Source organism: Desmodus rotundus, chromosome 9, assembly GCF_022682495.2.
Source record: "Desmodus rotundus isolate HL8 chromosome 9, HLdesRot8A.1, whole genome shotgun sequence".
In the NCBI taxonomy this organism is placed as follows: domain Eukaryota; kingdom Metazoa; phylum Chordata; class Mammalia; order Chiroptera; family Phyllostomidae; genus Desmodus; species Desmodus rotundus.
This window is the reverse complement of record NC_071395.1, coordinates 79,621,980-79,642,504: the sequence shown is the minus strand read 5'-3', so window position 1 is coordinate 79,642,504 and position 20,525 is coordinate 79,621,980. Positions and strand designations below refer to the sequence as shown.

General features: G+C 53.9%; 1 protein-coding gene across 2 annotated transcripts; it reads left to right on the top strand.

Annotated features, from left to right (window-relative positions):
* Positions 1-1,125: 1,125 nt before the first annotated feature.
* Positions 1,126-20,522, top strand: SARM1 (sterile alpha and TIR motif containing 1). Of its 2 annotated transcripts, XM_053911647.1 has the most exons (10): positions 1,126-1,965; positions 4,625-4,690; positions 7,344-7,962; positions 9,967-10,179; positions 10,481-10,572; positions 10,691-10,926; positions 13,012-13,114; positions 13,190-13,379; positions 18,227-18,348; positions 18,441-20,522. In XM_053911647.1, exons 1-10 carry the CDS (start codon positions 1,496-1,498, stop codon positions 18,568-18,570), a joined length of 2,241 nt encoding a protein of 746 aa, XP_053767622.1. In that variant the 5' UTR covers positions 1,126-1,495; the 3' UTR covers positions 18,571-20,522. The 2 variants fall into 2 exon arrangements, with proteins under 2 accessions (XP_053767622.1, XP_024420603.3); XM_024564835.3 differs by lacking the exon at positions 4,625-4,690.
* The last annotated feature ends 3 nt before the right edge of the window (positions 20,523-20,525 follow it).

Below are 20,525 nucleotides of genomic sequence, written 5' to 3'. Positions count from 1 at the left end.
CAGAAAGTCCACTCCGCCACTTACTGGTTGTGTGACCTTGGGCTAAGCGCCTTAGTGTTTTTTTTTTTTTTCTTTTGCTTTGTTTTTTGTAAAATGAGACTAATAATACTTGCCTCATGGGGCGTTAGGAGATTACATGAGTTGAGCAGAAAAAAAAGATCCAGTGCCTGGACTAGCCCCAACTTCATTCTCCATAAATCGTACTGATCCGTGATCTGTTTGATCAGACACATCCCTGGCTGTGTGGCTCACCTGCCCTTTGTATATTTAGGATAATGAAGGGGGGAGGCTAGGAGGAATGCTGGTAAGCACCCTGGGGAAATCTTTTTATCACGAAAGAACGAAGTTTCGTTTCTGGCTTCATCTCTTGGGGGATTGATTTCTCCAAGCTGGCTTGCACAACACAGTAAGTTGGGTGAATATTAACCCTTCGGATTGGATTGAATTTCTGAGTCTTCCGCTAATTCACTGCTCCTGAGAGGGCCATTCCCTGTCCCCACCCTCAGTGTCCCCATAGGTAAAGAGTGGTCTAGTTCCCCACCCTTCTAGACCCTTGTGGGAAGTAGGCTCCCTCTAGCCAGAAAATGCCCTAACACTGAACGTCTGATATTGTGCCTACTTTCAGGGGTCCACAGAACTCCTGAAGTCTTCCCACCACCTGGAGGAAGTGACCTCAAAGCTTCCAGCTGAGTTTTTCTGTTCTGTAATCAGAGGGGAGTGTGACTTTGGCAATCTCTTTTCCATGGGCCTAAGTCGGTTCGTTTGTTAAATGGGAACACTAATTCCTACCTCATAGGCAGGTTGTAAGTCTTAACTGAGAAACAGGCATAAAGGGCTTCAAGAGTTGTACGGAATCGTTATTAGGATCGCTTTAACTGCTAGTAGGGGAGGCGGCACACCCAGTGGTGCGGCTGCCCCTCCCATTCCAGAGTCACGGTTGAAACTGAGGCAGTCTTCTCGCTCTCCAACCCCGAGGGCCCCCTGCACCCAGAAGGGCAAGGGGGATATTAGGGGGAGAGGCCTGACCGGGGCGTGGGCGTGTTGCGGGGCGAGGGGGTGGGGGGAAGGCTTGGGGGAGGTCTACGTAGGAGGCAGGGGCGGAGCCCCGCGAGGCCCAGAGGCGGGGCTTCGGTTCTGGGGTCCGCAGCTTCTCCTGGGCGGGGTTGCTGCCGAGCACCTCTGCAGGCCTGAGCCGGATCCTTGCTTTGTTCTGGTTGCTGCCTCCTACATCCTCTGGCATCGGAGTCGGTACTCTCGCCTCCCAGCTCCCTCCTCCCGCCCATCCCCTGTGTCTGGGCCTGCATCCCCTTTCCTAACTGCTTCATCCCAGATCCTGCCTTCACCCCTCCCCAAACTCCTGCCCAGCGCCCTTGCCTGGTACCCTTCTCTCCATCCCTCCCTCCTGCATCTTCTTCCCCCTGACCTCCTCTCGGGTCCCTCCTTCCCACGGTCCCCGCCCCTCCAGACCAGGGATGTCTCCAGCAGCCCCGCTCCGATGGTCCTGACGCTGCTCCTTTCTGCCTACAAGCTGTGCCGCTTCTTCGCCATGTCGGGCCCACGGCCGGGAGCTGACCGGCTAGCAGTGCCGGGGCCGGACAGGGGTGGTGGCGCGGGTCCATGGTGGGCCGCGGGCGGCCGCGGGCCCCGCGAAGTGTCGCCCGGACTGGGCACCGAGGTGCAGGGCGCCCTGGAGCGCGCGCTACCCGAGCTGCAGCAGGCTCTGTCGGCGCTGAAACAGGCGGGTGGTGCACGGGCCGTGGGCGCCGGCCTGGCCGAGGTCTTCCAGCTGGTAGAGGAGGCCTGGCTGCTGCCGGCCGTGGGCCGCGAGGTAGCCCAGGGTCTGTGCGACGCTATCCGCCTGGACGGCGGCCTTGACCTGCTGTTGCGGCTGCTGCAGGCGACGGAGCTGGAGACGCGAGTGCAGGCCGCGCGCCTGCTGGAGCAGATCCTTGTGGCTGAGAATCGGTAAGAGTTCCAGGCTGGCGGGAGAGCACCACGTGGTGTGGGGCAGCAAGGGCGGCCGGGTGTCTGGGTCTCCCTGTGCCTTGCCCTGTGCCTTCCCTGCCTCACTTCACCAAATCCCCACACTACATCCCTGGTGGGGACCAGCGTGTCCATTTTACGAAGTTTAGTGACTTGTCCAGCTTCACACAGTGAACTAAAGGTGCAGCCAGGACTCACTCCCAGGGCTAGTGAGGTGAGGAATGAGACAGGGAGAGGAGGAATGGCCTAGTAGGACAGGAATTTGTCTCATGTTCTGAGGATGGAGATTGAATCCTATTGCCAATGCCCCCCCTAAGCCCACAGCCTTCTTCCCCACAGGCCCCACAGGCCCCACAGGCCCCAGTGCCTTTGTATGCTACCTTCTCTCTCCTACACCATCTCCCTCCCACTGAGAGGGGAGAGAATGCAAAGCTCAGGAAAGGGGGGTGGGGCTGAGCCCTCTCCTCTCCCCCCAGGGTGAAATGAGTGCCAATTTAAGGGTTACTTGCCCCCTTCATGCCATCCCAACTCCACCTCCCACTTCCTACTTCTTCATTTTGGTCCATGTAAGAGGCCAGACATGATCTCATTCTGCAGCTGCTGATAGCGATCAGAAGGTTTTCTGCTGGATGCATGGGTGCGGGAGGAGGAAAGTGAGGTGGGGAGCTAGGCAGGCACCAGACATAGAATGTGTTCTTCACCCCTCTCCCACACTGAGTCATGATACAGCAGTTGGGGGCCAACGGAGGACTGGCTGCCACTCTCTTGCCTGGCTCTTGGGATTTCCCCTAAAACATGATGGTCCCCAAGCACTCACTCTGTCTCTTCTCTGATGCCAGAGTGGATCATGCTGTCACACTCCAGTCTTATGCTGAATCCTCGGGCCCCTCAGGTTTAGAAGGGTTTGGGAAGGGTCACGTTCAGTCCCTGCAGCTTTCACAAGTGTGATGGTCATAGGTTAGGGTGGCTTTCCAAGCCACTTTGAAAAGCAACAATAACTTTGTGGGTGATGGAAATGATACAACTCTCAAAAATGCTCAAACAAAACCATTTAAATTGGGAAACCAGGTTAAAATTCTGCTTCTTCAGCAAATCATTAATCTCTCACCTAACATCAGGTACCCTGATGGGGATGGAACGTAAATTTAGAGAGCTAGTAAGTGGAGTGGGTGCTCCCTGAATGTGTGGGCCTTGTTGGTGGGTGTGCTCCGTAGTCCTGGTATGTGGGACCAGGGCAGCTGGAACTAGAACTCCTGGGGAGCAGGAGCAGCCAGCACCCTAGGAAGATGGGAGCTACGAGATGCAAATAGCACTGATATTTCTCAAGGCTGAAAATAACAGTTCTCACATGGTTCAGAATTACTGAGAGAAGCGTCACACTAATCAGTGTCCGCGGTCCCGAGAAACCACATACTAGTTCAGGCGTGGGTTCTGGCATCACTTCAGGACCAAGGACAGAGCCCAGCGCAACTGGTGGGGATCAAAATCCTTCCGAAGAAAGACAGAAACTCCTCGCCCTTCTAGACTGTGCAGGGGGAAGTCTGGAACGGAAAAAAGAGGGGTTGACATGTAGATAGTTTGTATTTATCAAATCCTTTTCTTCCTCTACCAACTAACCTTCTGTTAAAGAAGGTACTTCCTTCCCTCAGTCTACCCACTCCTTTTGCCATTCCCTGTCCTGCTGCTCTCTTCCTCCCAGGGTGTCACCACACCCACCGCCCAGGAGTCTCGAATATTGGAGAAGCCCATCAGGGCAAGGGTCCCACTGCACCCAGTGAAGGCCCCATCCGACTGCTGGCCCTCCGAATCCACAGGCCTGCCCATCAGGGGACCGTAATGAGGTTAAATGGTTTAACTCAGAGACGCTCTGTGTGTGTGTGTGTGTGTGTGTTTCAAGAATACACAGTGAATAAGTAGAAGAGACAGGTTTTTAAAACCCAGAAACTATTGTTCATAAAATTTAAAAGTGCAAAGGTCCAAAAAAAGTATGCATTTACAGTTCTTTCCACCCAGACCCCTTCCCTGGAGACAAACCAGTGAAACAAGTTTCTCGTACCTCCTTCCAGAGAGAGTCTATGCATATACAAGCAGTTGCATATAAATGTATATGTACACATGCTTGTACATGTGTGTATATGTACAACTTCCCCTCCCTTTAGAGCTGGCATTTGAACCCAGACCCACAGCCTCTCAGGCTGCAGAAGAATTGGGAGCTGAAGGAATAGTTCTCACAAGCACACAGTTCAAGTTCTGTAAAGGTGCCAAGTGCATAGGGACAGGCGAGGGCTGGGGGGTCGAGGGACTCGGAATAAAGGCCTCTCTCTGAGCTGATGTTCCTGAGCAAGCCCTTTCCTTCGCTAGGAAGTGGGGGTGTTGTGTTAGATGACTGCTTGAGCACGTCCGGGTTCTGATATTCTCAGATGCATGTAGTCACATTGCTCTGGAAGCACAAAATACAGACAAAGGATTTTTTAAAGATTTTATTTTTTTATTTTTAGACAGAGGGGAAGGGAGGGAGAAATAGAGAGAGAGAAACATCAGTGTGGGGTTGCCTCTCGCACGCCCCGTACTGGGGACCTGACTCACAACCCAGGCATGTACCCTGACTGGGAAATCCAACCGGCGACCCTTTGGTTCACAGGCCGGCACTCAATCCACTGAGCCACACCAGCCAGGGCAGGATCTTGAGCTCTGAAGACAGACAGATGTGAGTTCAAATCCCAGCTGTTCTCAACAGCTGTGTAACCCTGGGCTTGTCGTGTAACCTGTCCAAGCTTGGCTTTCTCATTGGGAAAAGGAGCAACCGTGGTGCCAACTGCCCAGGCGGATGATTAGGATCCGCCTGTTCCTTTGGACGGAAGAGAAGCTCGGTGATCAGCTCAGCAAAGCATTGCTGGCCTTAGGCCATGTTCTGGACTACGCTGGGCTCAGCAGTGGACACAAAGGCACAGGCACTGTGATTGTTGTGGCACTCAGTGGGCAAAGACTCCGTGGCTGGCTGGGCCTCTAAGCCTTCGGTCACCTGTGGAGGCCATCATTTGCGAGGTCAGGAAGACAGCAAACTTTCCTCTTTGCCTGGAGTATGGCATCTCTCCTGCGTGCTCTCCTGCCCTAAAGGTTTTCTCCCTTGGACCTGCCCTCCCCACAGCAGCCAGAATGAGTTTCCTAAAACCCGGGTGTGACCAGGTTACTCCCCTTCCTGAAGCCTTTCAACGACTCCTTATTGTCATCCAGATAAATGCCCTGAGACATCTCCGATGGCCTCCGACGACCTCCAGGGCTCTTCTCTCTCTCTCCCCTTGAACCCTCGCCTCAGCCATTTGAAGTGGTTTCACTTCAGCATGGCTGCTGCAGGGGCAGGCCCCCAACTACATCAGCTCCCAGGTGTCTCCAAGCCTTTTCATGCACCTATGCCTAGAATCCCCCCTTTTCTTGACTAATGTTCCCACCATCTTTCTGACTTAACCCCATAGGCAACCATTCAATATGTTTAATGTGTATCTTTCTACCTGTGTTCTGGTAAAATCTTTGTTCTTGTTTGGTGCATATACTTTAATTTACACAGACCGCACTGTGTTATATTGCTCATTCTGTTCCTCACTTTTCCCCACGCAGTGTGGTGTTAGGGTCGCTGTGTTACCGTCTGCTCGGTTACCTGTAACTGCTCCGTAGTCCTGCAGACTGGGCGCCTCTCTGCTCTCCCAGGCTTGACCCCAGACTGTCCCCAGTTTCTCCCACCACAAATAACACTGCAGAGAATGGCCTTGGCTATATCCTTTTATGCATCTGGTTAGAATCTCTTTGGAATATAAACCCAAGACCCCCAATTTCTGGCTTATAGGGCATATGTCACCTTAATTTCATCCACACACCCCAGCCTGCTCTCCAAATTGACTGTCCCAGCCTGCACGTCCCACACAGAGTCAGGGTGTTCGTGGCTCCGCACCTGCCCGGCCGTTAGTGTTACCCAGCTTCTGCGTTTTGCCCATCTAAAAGGTGTAAAGTCATTGCTGTTTTAATTTTCTCGTCCCTGATTACTAAAGACTTAGAGCATCACTTTGTTAACATTTTGGGTTTCCTTTTTTGTAAATTGCTTGTTTATATCTTTTGCCCATTTTCTCTTGGGTGTACTACCTTTTTCTTGTGGATTAGAATATTTATTTATATATTCTATATATGAATCCCTTGTTGGTTTCGGACATTGCATGTATCTCTGGCCTTCTTTCTACTCCTCAAGCACACCGAGCCCAGCAGCCCTCGGGGCTTTTGTCCTGGCTGTTCTCTCTGCCTGTGATATTCTCCCAGATCCTTGCAGACAGCGCTCTCTGGACATTTAACCCTCAGATGTCACTGCTTCAGACGTATCCCTGCACCTGGTTCTCTCCGTTACATCGCCTGGTTTTACTGTCATTATGGCCACGTCACTATTATCAGTTAATTCATTGTTTACTTGCTTGTTGTCTCCATATTAGCTGAGCACTCTTAGCCACCGTTTAACTTCAGCCCCTAGCACAGTGCCTGGCACACAGTAACTCTCCATAAATGTCTGTTGAATGAATGAATAAACACACCCAGTCACGCAGCATGGAGTGAAGAGAAGTTGAAGGCAAGGCTAAGAGTGGTGTGCCTCAAGTGACGCTTCAGATGATGATAACATCATCATTTATTCACTCTTTCCTATGCGCCAGGCACTGTGTCCAGCACTTTATACAGATCATCACATTCACTCTCATAATAAACCTATAGAGTAGGTATTTTTTAAATCCTATTTGAGATGAGTAAATTAAGGTAGAAAGATAAACCAAGGTCCCACAGCTAGAAAATGGCAAATAATTTGAAACCAGAACCCAGGGGATCTGCTCCAAAGCTAAATTTCTTTTCTTTTTTTCTTTTAAGATTTTTTTCATATATTTTTAGAGAGAGGAGAAAGGAGAGAGAAAGGGAGCAAAACACCAATGTGTGGTTGCCTCTCACACGCCCCATACTGGGGACCTGGCCCACAACTCAGGCATGTGCCCTGACTGGGAATTGAACCAGTGACACTTTGGTTCACAGGCTGGCACTCAATCCACTGAGTCACACCAGCCAAGGCCAGAGCTAGATTTCTTAACCAGGGCACGTGCAGCTTCTCCAGGGGAGGGTATAGGGAAGGAAATGGGTGTGGCTAGGATGAAGCACCCTTATAATTCGAGAAGTCTGGTCCTGCCAGACAAGAGGGAGGAGGGAGGCAGGAAGCGTAATGCTCTCCTTCATGTCTTATATGACCCCAGTGAGGCCCACAGAGCATAAGTGACCCGGGTTCAAGCCAAGCATCGCAGGCCCGGCAACTCCACCATTCTCCCTCCACTTTCTCTCCGCAGGGACCGAGTGGCGCGCATCGGGCTGGGCGTCATCCTGAATCTGGCAAAGGAGCGCGAGCCCGTGGAGCTGGCGCGGAGCGTGGCAGGCATCTTGGAGCACATGTTCAAACACTCGGAGGAGACGTGCCAGCGGCTGGTGGCTGCCGGCGGCCTGGACGCCGTGCTGTACTGGTGCCGCCGCACCGACCCGCCGCTGCTCCGCCACTGTGCGCTGGCGCTGGCCAACTGCGCGATGCACGGGGGCCAGGCGGCCCAGCGGCGCATGGTGGAGAAGCGCGCCGCGGAGTGGCTCTTCCCTCTCGCTTTCTCCAAAGAGGACGAGCTGCTGCGGCTGCACGCCTGCCTTGCCGTGGCGGTACTGGCCACCAACAAGGAGGTGGAGCGCGAGGTGGAGCGCTCCGGCACGCTGGCACTGGTGGAGCCGCTCGTGGCCTCGCTGGATCCCGGCCGCTTCGCCCGCTGCCTGGTGGACGCCAGCGACACAAGCCAGGGCCGCGGGCCCGATGACCTGCAGCGCCTAGTGCCACTGCTCGATTCCTCGCGCTTGGAGGCGCAGTGCATCGGGGCTTTCTATCTGTGCGCTGAAGCTGCCATCAAGAGTCTGCAGGGCAAGACCAAGGTGGGTGTGGGCGTGGTGGGGGCGGTGGTTAGACAGCATCTGGGAAGGCTTCCCAATTCATCTGGGACTTGAAGTACACATGAGAGTTAGGAGCAAGGAGAAGGATGAGGGGCCAGTCATTCTGGCCTTGAAGGCGAGACCAAGATTTTTAAGCAGGGGACACTTGGGTTTTATAAAGATTACCCTGGTGCTGCGTGGAGATGGATTGGCAAGGGTGAGGGTTGGAGGCAAAGGGGCCAGACAGGAGGCCGTGGCAGGGGTGCAGTTGGGATGGTGGAGGTTGGGACTGGGACAGAAAGGCTGAGAGAAGTAGTCAGATTCCAGAGGTGCCGAGGAGCTGAAATTGGACTTGGTGGGTGGCTGGGTGAAGGAGAGGGCGGAGCTGAGGATGACTCCTGACTTTGGACGTAGGCAACCCGGTGGATGGTGGCAACAGGTAGTGAAATAAGGTGGACGGGGTGAGAGACAGTTGGGAGTGGCGGAGGAGAAGAACGTGACTTCACTGGGAGACTGAATTTCAGATGCGTGAGAGATGACCAGCTGCGGAGCTTCAGGGGGCCATTTTGTCATTTGGGTCTGGAGTCCAGGAAGGAGACGGAGTGGGAGACAGAGGCGTGGAGCAGGGTGTCCCTGTGTCAGCCACACCGCTCTCTTCCGAGCCCCCAGAGGTCCCCATGCCGAGGGCCTGATTTGAAGCCTTTGCCCTCTGCTTTAACTCGCTGTGTGAACTTGGCCATCTGGCTTCCCCTCTCCGGGTCTTTATATGTCCCACTTTTAGCCTCTGGAGAATGGAAGGAGTGGGCCACAGCAGCAGTTATTACCCTGGATGTGGCACTAGTAAGAGTTACATTATCAAAAGTTTGCATTTTTATTTTAAAAAATATTACAGGATCAAGATTATCCCTACAATGTCACCCTTCCTACTTTGCATTCCTCTGGGAATTTGGGAGGTTGGTGACAGCTGGTGCACAGGGAGTGGCGCACACCCACGAACCATCCTGTCTATACCACAGCTGTCACCTGGGGCTGCTCAGAGGGGTGTGTCTGGCAGATGACTGTCACACTTAGTGTGTGTCCCCACAGATCAAGGAGACACTTGGTGTTAGGGGGTCTCTGAGGCCTCTTCCAAGATCCAGTGTTCTAGAGTTTCTGGCTCTCCTCTCTGTGCCCCAGCGTTGGACCAGTGGAGGACGGGCTTTACAAAGCAAGGCACTCTGTTTCGGGAGAAGAGCCTTGAAGGGGAGTTGGGAGTAGAGAACTATAGGGTCTGGGCAGCAGCCATGACCACCAGCTCTGGCACCCCTTTCCCAGCAAGGCCAGTGAGTACAGTTCAGAAAAGACATGGTAAGCCCCCACTGTGGGGCCTGCAGTGTGCCAGGTACGGGACTCCAGGGGTGACTAAGACATGGCTTCAGCTTAGCATCCAGTGGAAACTGCACTGTGAACTAACAACAGTGGCATTCAGAGTGTGGTGCAAGGTCTAATTGGAGGTGTGGGACAAGCTGTTGGGGGAATCAAAGCAGGCTGCATGGAGGAGGTGCCAATCAATTTGGATTCCAATGGATGAATAGGATTCCCAAAAACAGGCTGGAAGAACTAAGGGTCTGGAAACACCATGGGTCAAGGCTCAGAGGTGGGTGAGCCTTTGTGGGTGGGTGTCAGACAAGTGCAGGTTGATGAAGGGAGGTGAGCTGGGGGTGATGGAAGGGGCGCACTGTGCCAGGCCTTACAGCCATACTGAGAGCTCAGACTTTGTCCCAGGACGGATGGAGACTGTAGAGGGGAGACGTGAAAAGGACCTGCCTGCTCAAGAGCTTTGAGAGAGATTCATGAGGGACAGTCCAGAGGACTCCGGGATTTATCAGATGGAGGCGGGGCTAGGGCAGATGGTCCGACTTTCAGCAGTGAGAAGAGGCTGGTCACTGGGGAGGGCCTGGGGGCATTTGCGGGTGGCTGGCTGAAAAGCTGGTGGATACAAAACACACTCTCCTCGCCCCTCCCTAGGTATTCAGCGACATTGGTGCCATCCAGAGCCTGAAACGCCTGGTTTCCTACTCCACCAATGGCACCACGTCGGCGCTGGCCAAGCGCGCCCTGCGCCTGCTGGGTGAGGAGGTGCCGCGGCCCATCCTGCCCTGCGTGCCCAGCTGGAAGGAGGCCGAGGTCCAGACGTGGCTGCAGCAGATCGGCTTCTCCCAGTACTGCGAACTTTTCCGGGTATAGCCGCCCAGGGCTGCCAGCCGGAGTCAGAACCTGCGCATCCCCGAGGACCCTAAGGGCGCCGTGCACAAAGGCAACCTTGCCCCCTCCTGTCCCGCACGCCCGCAGTGCCAGGGTGGCCTTTTGGCATGGGGAGCCTGTACTCAGCAATTTTCAGTATCACTTGGCTCCAGTCTGGGTCTCATCCACTTCCCTACTGACGTCACCTGGTCCCTCCCCTTGCATATTGGGCTTGGGGTCCAGAGCTAAGGAGGGGACCCTTTCCTTCCTCCTTTCTTACCTTTGACCCCGCCCCCAGGAGCAGCAGATAGATGGTGACTTGCTTCTGCGGCTCACGGAAGAGGAACTCCAGACCGACCTGGGCATGAAATCGGGCATCACCCGCAAGAGGTACGGAGCCTCCTGCCTGCCCGACACCCTGCCCTCCCCCATGCCCCGTCTAAACATCCCCTAGGCCACTAACCAGTGTGAGTCAGGACTTCAGCGTCCTTTCCTCCCTGGCTTGTAGATTCTTTAGGGAGCTCACAGAGCTAAAGACCTTCGCCAACTACTCTACCTGCGACCGCAGCAACCTGGCTGACTGGCTGGGCAGCCTGGACCCACGTTTCCGCCAGTACACGTATGGCCTGGTCAGCTGCGGCCTGGACCGCTCTCTGCTGCACCGCGTGTCAGAGCAGCAGCTCCTGGAGGACTGTGGCGTCCGCCTGGGCGTGCACCGCACACGCATCCTCACAGCCGCTAGAGGTCAGCCTGCCCCACCTCCATCCTGGAGGGGCGGGGCCAGACAGGGTGGGGCCTTAAAGCCAGACACCGTGCCCGCCTGCATTCTGAGGATGCAAAGATTGCCCTCAAGAGGTTCCCAGTCTGAGGTGGGTGGGTAGAGAGGTGGGAGGAAGGCACGCATATAAACAGGGGGGTGACCACAATAGGAGGCCTGCCCAGCACTCCAGTGGGAGCCTAGAGGAAGCATTGCCTATCCTGTCCCCACAGGTCTAGGCATTTAGAGGACGCCTGACCAGGTGCAGGATATGGAAGGGGCGGGGGCACGCGGGGTGGGGGGCGGGGAGGGCAGCAGCAGGAAGAGCAGGCAGACCGAAGGAACAGCCTATGCAAGTGCGAATGAGACCGAGCATGGAGAGTTCATACAGGGGACATGGGTGGGGAGACACGTGGTTTACTCCATTAGCCACCGGCGCACACGGTATGGGTTCTGGAGGTACTTTAGGGGAATCATGAGGCAGAGTGGATCCTAGGGCTCTAGCAACCCTCTCTACTAATTTATTTTAATTTACTAATAAACTTTCTAGCTAATATTTGTTGTCAATTACTATATGTGAGGTCCTGTATTAAGTTCGGAAGAGGTATTATCTCATTAATCTCTACATCCATTTGATGCAGCGGGTGTTAATTTTGTAATCAACTTTTGAAAACTTTTTAAAGAATGAAAGAGGTATCATTTCACTTCAAAGTGCCCACTTCGAAGAGTTTGGGGAAATGCTTGCTCCTCGGCAACTGTCATCATAATCAAAGATAAAGAATATTTCCATCAAAGGTGTTAATTTTAAAGATGACAAAGCTAAGATTTAAAGAATTTAAATATATTCTCCAACCTTTTAGAGCCATTAAATATCAGAATTAGGATTTGGAACCCTCCCTCCTGTCTTTATAAAGAGGCGAATGTTGTCTGTGAATGTCAAGTCTGAATATTAGGAGAACACGGGCTCTTTTCACTCACACGTTCATTCAGCAAGTGCCCACTAAGCTCCTCCCAGGGACGAGGGGCTGGTCCTCGGCACCGTGCCGCTGCTTCAACCAAAGCAGGTCAGCTTCTGCCGTTTTTACACCGCAACTCCCAAGAAAATCTTAAGATTTCATTGTTTTAAAAAGAGTCCTGTGGAAAAAATAGTTCACAAATTCTTTCTACAGGGAGTAGGGAGCAAGGAATGTTTTTTAAGTGGAGGCAATGACACGCCCAGTCTTGGATTTTAGAAAGATCCCTTTGGTAACTGCAAGCAGATTATAGCGGACAAATGTGGATTTAGGGAGACCCCTGAGGAGACTGGAGTTGGGGGACTGGAAACAGGGACGGCCCTGAGGCTGGAGTCTGGTTGTTTAGCAGGAAGAATCCACAAAGCACGGTGCCTGGGCCTGAACACTGAACATCAGCTCCGTGAGGCAGGGTTTGTTTATGTTCACTGCTGTATCCCAGTGGCACACATTGCGTGTTTAGTAGATATTGTTGAATAGATGGGTGGATGGGTGGATGAATGGATAAATGAATGAATAAGGGGCAGGAGTTGAGGCTAGCACCCAGGTTTCTGACTTCAGTGGGAAACTAGGAGGAAGGGTCCATGGGAGGATTTAGGATGTGTTGGGTTCAGAGTGGCTGTGGGCAGCTGGCTGTGCAGGTCTGGAGACAGAGAGAAGCCAGGGCTGGACGTGTCTGTCTGTCTGTCTGTCTGTCTGTCTTTCTTTCCCTTCCTTCCTTCTTTCCTTCCTTCCTTCCTTTCTTGCTTTCTTGCTTTCTTTCCCTTCCTTCCTTCTTTCCTTCCTTCCTTTTTTTTTTTTTTAGGGGGAAGGTGCATTTCAAGGTTCCTAAAACATAATGCTTGTCTTCTGAGAGGAGCTCACCAAGAGTTAGCAGCCTTTCTTCCTGTAGACCCCCATCTCTCTACCTCAGCAACCCTTTTTGGAGCAACACATCCTGCCTGGGCTGCGCTGGGCTACGCTGGGCTGGGCTGAGAAGGCTGGGTGGGCAAGGGATGATGTACCTCAATGTGAGTGATGGGGAAGGACCACCCTCACCAAGCTGTCTCTTGTCCCCCTCAGAAATGCTACACTCCCCACTGCCCTGCACTGTCTGCAAGCCGAGCGGGGACATTCCGGATGTGTTCATCAGCTACCGCCGGAACTCAGGCTCCCAGCTGGCCAGGTGAGGAGGAGCGGGCGGGCGGGCAGCCTCGGGCCTTGGGGCGAGGCCAGGGCAGTGACACAGACCTCCTTGCAGCCTCCTGAAGGTGCACCTGCAGCTGCACGGCTTCAGTGTCTTCATCGATGTGGAGAAACTGGAAGCGGGCAAGTTTGAGGACAAGCTCATCCAGAGCGTCATGGGCGCCCGCAACTTCGTGCTGGTGCTGTCGGCCGGGGCACTGGACAAGTGCATGCAGGACCATGACTGCAAGGACTGGGTGCACAAGGTGGGTGCCGGCCTCCGTGGGCCCAGCATGGGCCTGAGGCCCAGGGGGCAGGGTTCTCCTCCTGTGCCTTCTCCTCCGCACCCCTCAGCAACCTCCACAGCCCGGCGGGAAGTCAGGAGTCACAACTCCGACTCTAATAGGACGCTAGCCAGTCACTTAGGCTCTCTAAGCCCATTTCTCTCCTCTACAAAGTGGGGATAATTTACCTGTCTTATTGGCTTTGCAGGATTGTTGTGAGGGGGACAGAGATATGAAAATACTTTGAAAAATAACCTCCAAGCAGGAAGGGGGGCAGGGAGCATAGGGATGGGCGCGATGGAAGCGGGAAGAACACAAATCTACAGTTTGAATCCTGGCTCTGGCCTTGAGCGCATTACCTCATCCCAATGAGCTTCATGTTCATTACTGTGAAGTGGATAATTGCAGTGCCTATTTCCCTAGGATATTGTTATAAGGATTAAAAGAGCTAAAACTTGTGAAGGGCTTAGCAGAACTCCCAGCTCTTTAGCAAATGTTCTATAATGGTAGCAATTACTATTATTAATATAAGTGCTGTTTAACACACCATGGTATCGCAGTGCCTGACACATGGTAGAAACTTGTTGAATACTTGTAGGACAGATGGATGGACGGACCCACATCACACCTGCGGGTTATTCGTTATTAATCAATAAAGAGGAATTGGGGCCAGGGCTGAGGGGTGCAGTAGTGATCTGAGATGGGGGTCTTGTCCTAAAGCAGCTAAGGAGACAAGACTATGCCCAGAATGACGAGGTAACGTGTAAGCTGGTGTCAATGCTGGGCTGGCTAGGTGAACCTCTCACTTAGCATAGGAGTATGGAGAAGGGAGAAAACATTAAGGGCAGGTATAATCAGGGAAGGCTTCATGGAAGAGACAGGACTTGAGAAGAGCCTCAAGAATTTAAGTAAGTGGAAGAGAGGCATCCCTGGCAGGGGACCAGCGTGAGCAAAGATAAAAGTGGGAATGAGAAAGGTGCCAGAACCCTGCATGCCTCACTGGTGTTGCCGTCACCATCTCACAGATGAAGAAACCGAGGCTCAGGGAAGTGAAATAATTTTTGCCATGGCCACACGGTGTAGAGATCAGAAAAGCTGAGCCTTGAGCTCCGTCTCTCTGACTCGCAGCTCGTGCTCTTTCCCAGGACCCACGTTCCATGCACAGATCTGAGGGGGGGGTACAGGAGGTGACGGGGCAGGGCTGGGCTCAGCTGACACCAGAGATTATTGTCTGCGTTTGCTCTCAACTCCTCATTCAGGATGTTATGTTGGCAGCTTAAAGTCAGCCATGGAGGCAGTATTTACACCAATGAAATCAGTAAATACTGCAAATCAGGGTTTGGTTGGTTTGGTTGGTGGGTTTTGTTTTTTTTTCTCTCCCTCGATAGCTGGCTAAACATTTATCAGCACAACACTGGCTGGATAAGAACTATGGGACAAGGTTGCGGGGTGCCCACAGGCAGGGAAAAGACCTGTGCTCACAGCACCAAGACACGGGACCCCGTGAGGGCAGGGATGCCATGCCAGGGGGCTGTAGGGAGACGGCTCTGCACAGGACAGTGCGGTCCTGCTTGACAGTGGGAAGGAGGGTCCAGCTCCAGAGGGGAGTTTTAGGGGCTGAGTACTGGGCGTGGTTTGGGGAGGGGGTGCCGATCCTTCAGCCTGCAGGACCACGTGTGAAGACCCAGAGCGGGCGGCAGGTGGCCTTCTGAGAGACAAGTGTCTGTGAGCTCCAGGGCAGCTCAGACCGTGCCTTATTCACACTATAGCCCTGATGCCTAGAACCATGCACTGTACAAAGTAGGCTCGTGAAGATTCTATAGAATAATTGAGTCAATGATTAAACAGATGAGTGGTTCTGAAGAAGCTGAGATGACTGGGAAAACCATCGATATCTACTAGATTTACCAGGCCGGGAGACTTGACTCTAATCAAGTTATTCTCCACCAGCTGAATGATCTTGAATAAGCCATTTTTCCCTTCTTTTGGCCAGCTTCTGAATCTGTGTGGTGAGCAGTGTGCTGTCTTTGGTTCTGTGTAGCTCTGGATGAAGCAAATGTCTAAAGGTTTTCAAATAAATTGCTGCAGGGTCAGAGTGCATCCAAATTTTCAGCAGAAAGGCAGAGGGCTTGGTTGAAATAACCCAGGATTTGGGATCTGGAGGCATGAGTCAAAGCCGGTCACCTCCCTGGCCGGAAGTGTGTGTGACTTGGGAGCAAGTCCCTTCCCCTCTCTGGGCCTCCTTCTTCTCATCTGTAAAGTGGAGAGGTTCCCCAGAAGGCAAACAAGGTTGAAGCTATGTGGTACTTTCCCCAGGAAGGCTGTGCTCAAGGGTCTCGGCACCCACCGCTGTCCCAGCAGACGGCAAGGAGGGAGGAGGCAGGCGGGGACGGGGGAGCCTTTGCCTTGGACCAGTGCCAAAGGCTCCATCATCCTTCCTTGGTTGTTTTTAGTGTTTCATTGCCTTCGGTTTTAAAACTCCTTTCCCTGATGCCACATTTAGTGGGTAATCAATATGGAAAACCACAGTGAACTGCACTCAGGAAAGTCCAATCCCTGTGGTTCCCCCTTGAAAGGGAAAAAAAAAAAAATTCAACAAGCACTTACCAGAGCACCCATTAATAGTAAGCAGTATCCTCAGGACAACCCTTTGAGGCTGGTTCATTAAGCCCACTTTACAGAGGAGGAAGTGATGGTGCTTATTAGCTATTAAGCATGCCCTACGAGCCAGGTGCAGGTCTCACCACTTGCAGTGGGATATGGCAGTTATTCCCACCGGGACCCTCCCAGCGGTCCTAGGAGACAGTGACTACCATTAGCCCTGTTTTATATATGAGAAGACAGAGGCTCTGAGAGCCAGTTGTTTTTGCCTCAGATCACAAAGCCTGTGTCAGAGACTCGATGGGAAGCCAGCTCTGACGACCCCAGAGTGCACCGCTAACTGCTGTGCCCTGTTGTCTCATTCGCTTGCTCACCAGCCACCCATTAAGTGTTCAGCGAGGGCTGACTGTGGGCATGGCTTCATGAAGGATGCTGAGATGTAAGGTGAGTAAAAGCCAGACATAGTCCCTGCCCTTTTGTCTGGCGGGGAAGGCAGATATTAAATAAATTACTCATTAATTAATGTAACTTTGCAACTGTAGCGTGTGCTGCAGAGGCTATGAGAGCCTATAATAGGGGATCTGACCTGCCCAGGGAAGAGAGGGAAGCCTTCCCTGGGAAAGGTTGATTGGGTGCAGATCGGAAAAATGAGTAGGTATTAGCTAGGTAAAGGGGCAGGGAAGAGTGTTCCAGGCAGAGGGAACAGCATGTGCAAAGGCCCTGTGCAGGGAGGGAGGGGGGCAAAGCTAAGGGGCTGCAAGGTCTGTGAGGCTGGGGGGACGGTGCAGACGTGCAGTTTGAGAAGTGAACTGTGGCTAACCACACAGGATGCTCAGCCCACACTAAGGAGTTTGAACTTGATTCTAAGAGCCATGTAAAATCTTGAGTTTTAAGTAGAGAGTGACATAATCAAATTTTCATTTTGCAGAGTAGCTGGGTGAAGGGGCAATGCAGAGAACAAATTAGAGGGGGCAAGCAGTGGGGGGAGAACAGACCTGGTAGAGGATAAAGATCAGGAGCAACAGACGGTTGGAGCAAGAGAGTGGTGGGGTGGAGGTGGAGAAAAGTGGGCGGGTTTGAATATAAGTTAGAGTGCAATTGGTAGGGCTCTCGACGGATCAATTTGGATGCAGGGGTGTGATGTTTTCCCTCTGACACCAATTGTATGGGCTCTTCCCCATACCAACAACCAGTTCTCCAGTTCACCAGCACCGGTTGGGTGTCTCACAATTCAATCCCATTCCGAGGCTAACCACCCAGAGCAGGTGTCAGACCCCACAGGTAGAAGGGCCCTGTCCCCAGGCCTGCCCTCACTCCAGATACCAGCTGAAAGTCCCGGGTTCCCAGGCAACCCACACTTCTGACTCGGCTTCAAATTCAGGGGTTCCCATGACCCTCCACCCTGCCCAGGGTCAGTAATTTGCTAAAAGGATGTGCAGAACTCAGGGAAGCACACCACACACACACACACACACACACACACATATTCAGCCTGGCAGAAGTAACGCCTGCCTGAGTGTGGTTGGTAGGGTAATAATATGGGTGTAATAATTTATAGTTTTAATTTGAACATTTCACCGAAAATGTCATCCGGTGTGCTTGAGTGTGATATTGTTGTTACAGAAATACAAGCTTATGAGTCTGTAATAAAGAGGGGCGTTATTTGTGCCAGGCCCGGTCCGTGAAGGACACAAGGGCCAGGGGTGGGGGTTGGGCGCAGGCCGGGGAGGCACTGGGCTTCTGTGCCGTCTCCAGGCTGCTCTCCCAGCACCTAGATGTGTTCACCAACCACCCCCCTTTTAGGGTTCTCGGTGGAGGTTTCAGTTTTGTGGGCATGATTAAGTCATTGGCCACTGGTGATTGGGCTCCGTCTCCAGCCCTTCTTCCTTCCCTGGGTGTGAGTGTGTGTGTGGTGGGGGCTTGAAGCCCAACCCTCTCATTGGTCTTTCCTTCAACCAGTCCCCATCCTGAAGGATCTAGGTAGCCCCCACCCCAGTCATCTAGAGATCACAAGGGTTTTAAGAGCTCCGTGCCAAGAACCTAGGACTAAGACCAAACATTTATTTTTTAGTTAAGCCCTAAAGGGTGCGGGACAAGTCAAAGGTGGACTTTAGTCCAGTGTCCCCACCGGGCTCAGCCTCAGGCGGCTGCTGGAACCCCAGTGTCTGCCTCGACCTGGGGTCCCCGGCTGGGCGCCCTGGTCTCTTCCTCCTCCCTTCTTTCTCCAGGAGATCGTGACTGCTTTGAGCTGTGGCAAGAACATCGTGCCCATCATCGATGGCTTCGAGTGGCCCGAGCCCCAGGCCCTGCCTGAGGACATGCAGGCCGTGCTCACCTTCAATGGCATCAAGTGAGGAGGGGGTGGAGGGGTGGGCACACGGGCCCCACAGCCAGCAGCTCCCACTGCCCAGCCCCCCGACCCACCGGCCTCTGTACCCACAGGTGGTCCCACGAGTACCAGGAGGCCACCATTGAGAAGATCATCCGCTTCCTGCAGGGCCGCTCCTCCAGGGACTCGTCTGCAGGCTCTGACACCAGTTTGGAGGGTGCTGCACCCATGGGCCCGACTTAACCAGCTCCTAGTTCCTAAGTCCTGCCGTGACCCCCATTTCCATTCTCTCCCTAGAAGGAGCAGCCCCTCACACCGGGCTCCCTGGGCCAAGACAGCCTGGGCCTGTCTCAGGAAACGGCTGTCCCTCTCCCAGAACCTCAATGGCCACCTCAAACCCAGCTTCCTCAGTATTTGGAAAGAGAAGGAAAGCTAGGCTTTGGGGGTGGTAAGGGTTAGACCGCCCCTGAGCCCTGCCACCAGGTTCTCCGTCTCAGGCATGGGAGGGTCACCAGTCAGTTCTGGAGACACTGAAGAGTGAGGGTTCACTGCACACTACTGCCCTCTGTCCTGCCCTGACATGAGCCAGCTTCAGCAGGGGCATGGCGGGCAGCCTCTGACAGGAATGGAGGCGATGCCAAGCCCTCTCGGCCAAGCAAGGGTCTGGGCTTGGGAACCAGCGGGGATGAGAGCCCAGTGATGGCTCTCCTCCTAGACTGTGCCTGGTCCCTTGGCTCACCACTTCCCACCACCCAGGGGCCTTGCCTGCAATCACTCAGTGCACTTAGCCAGCCTGGCCTGGTCCCAAGCGCCCCCCAGCCTTCCTGAGTACAGCCTCTTTTGCCACATCCAGGGTCCCTCTGGCTGGTTTGCAGCCCTCGCTGGTGCGTGGGAGCTCCTGCTTGGGCCTGGGCAGGAGGCACCACGCCTCTAAGGGCTGCTGGCCGCCCTACCCAAGCCTTGGTGCTGTGCCTCAGGCTCCTGCCCCACCTGCCCCACCTGTCCCAGCTGGCTTCCCCGGCCCCTGCTAGCAGCAGCCTGGGCAGAACCGGCAGCTCCTCGGAAGAGGCAATGTCCTGAAGAAGGGCAGGGGGTGCGTTCAAATCACCTGGGAATTTTGTTAAAATTCCATTCAGGAGACCTGGGGTGGAGCCTGAATTTCCACATTTCTCAGATCCCCAGGTGAGCCCATGCTGGTGGTCAAGAAAGGACACTTTAAGTAGCAAGGCTCTGAAATATAAATCCCTCACACACCTCCAGCATAGCCCCAGCGCCCCACTCCATGGTCTTTGTAATAATCATCAGAGCAACCCTGCCCGGTGGAATCGAAGATGTGCTGTTCTCTGTCTTGAGTGGCAGCCCAGGACCCAGCGCCGGCCTCCTGGTGCTCCGCCCACAGCTGGCAGGACCGCTCCCCTGCGAACTGTCCTTGGAGGCCAGGGCCCAGCTGGGCCGCTGCTCCACAGACGGCTGGCTCTTCCACACCCCAAAGAATCTAGAAGTGGGGTTAGGTTCTTGACCCGGGGCCATGCAGAAATAAATGAGCAGGACCATCCCTCTGCCCCTTCCCCCGGGAGGGTAGGAAGGCCCCAGCTAACCAGCCCTGCCTCCTCCCTCCTGAGAGCAGTGGGTTCACACCTCGAGGCTGGCTCAGCGCCCAGAGGGCCTCCTGCTGCTCTTGGGCCACAAAGTCAGGAAGTCGCCAATCTCACTCCAGGCTTAGGGCTTCTTGCTTCCACTCCCCTCCCTGCCAAAGATGCTGTTCGGCTGGTCCTAGCTCCGCCCTGGCTTTCACTGCACTTCCTCCTTCATGCCACCAGAGTGCCCACCAGTGCCAGGCCCTGGATGTGATGGTGACTGAGGCAGACTGGACGCTGCCCTCACAGAGCAGAGACAGTGACAATACAGTGTGACGAATATCCTCCGGGGGAAGTTGCCTGTCTTTCTGTCCCCATCCCACTCCCTCCTGAGGTTCCCCCGCGGACAGTATTCAGATAGTTTCCCAGCCCAGTTTTTTCTGTTTGGTACACCCGCCACTGTCACCCAGCCAGTCTCTCTGGGGAATCAGCACTCAGCTTCTCCCCTCCGCAGCAGCTTAAGCGACGACCCTCCCCCCAGCCAGGCCAGTGTGCTCTGGGGCCTGCCTCCCACGCTGGGACTAACCGCCCAGCTCAGGCCCCTTGGCGCTCACCTTCCAC

Bases quoted from the DNA above. Each gene is read 5' to 3' on its own strand.
- SARM1 (XM_053911647.1), top strand. From the start codon at position 1,496: ATGGTCCTGACGCTGCTCCTTTCTGCCTACAAGCTGTGCCGCTTCTTC. The intron at 1,966-4,624 runs GTAAGAGTTCCA...TTTGGTTCACAG, and splicing joins ATCCTTGTGGCTGAGAATCG to GCCGGCACTCAATCCACTGA. The intron at 10,180-10,480 runs GTATAGCCGCCC...CCCCGCCCCCAG, and splicing joins AGTACTGCGAACTTTTCCGG to GAGCAGCAGATAGATGGTGA.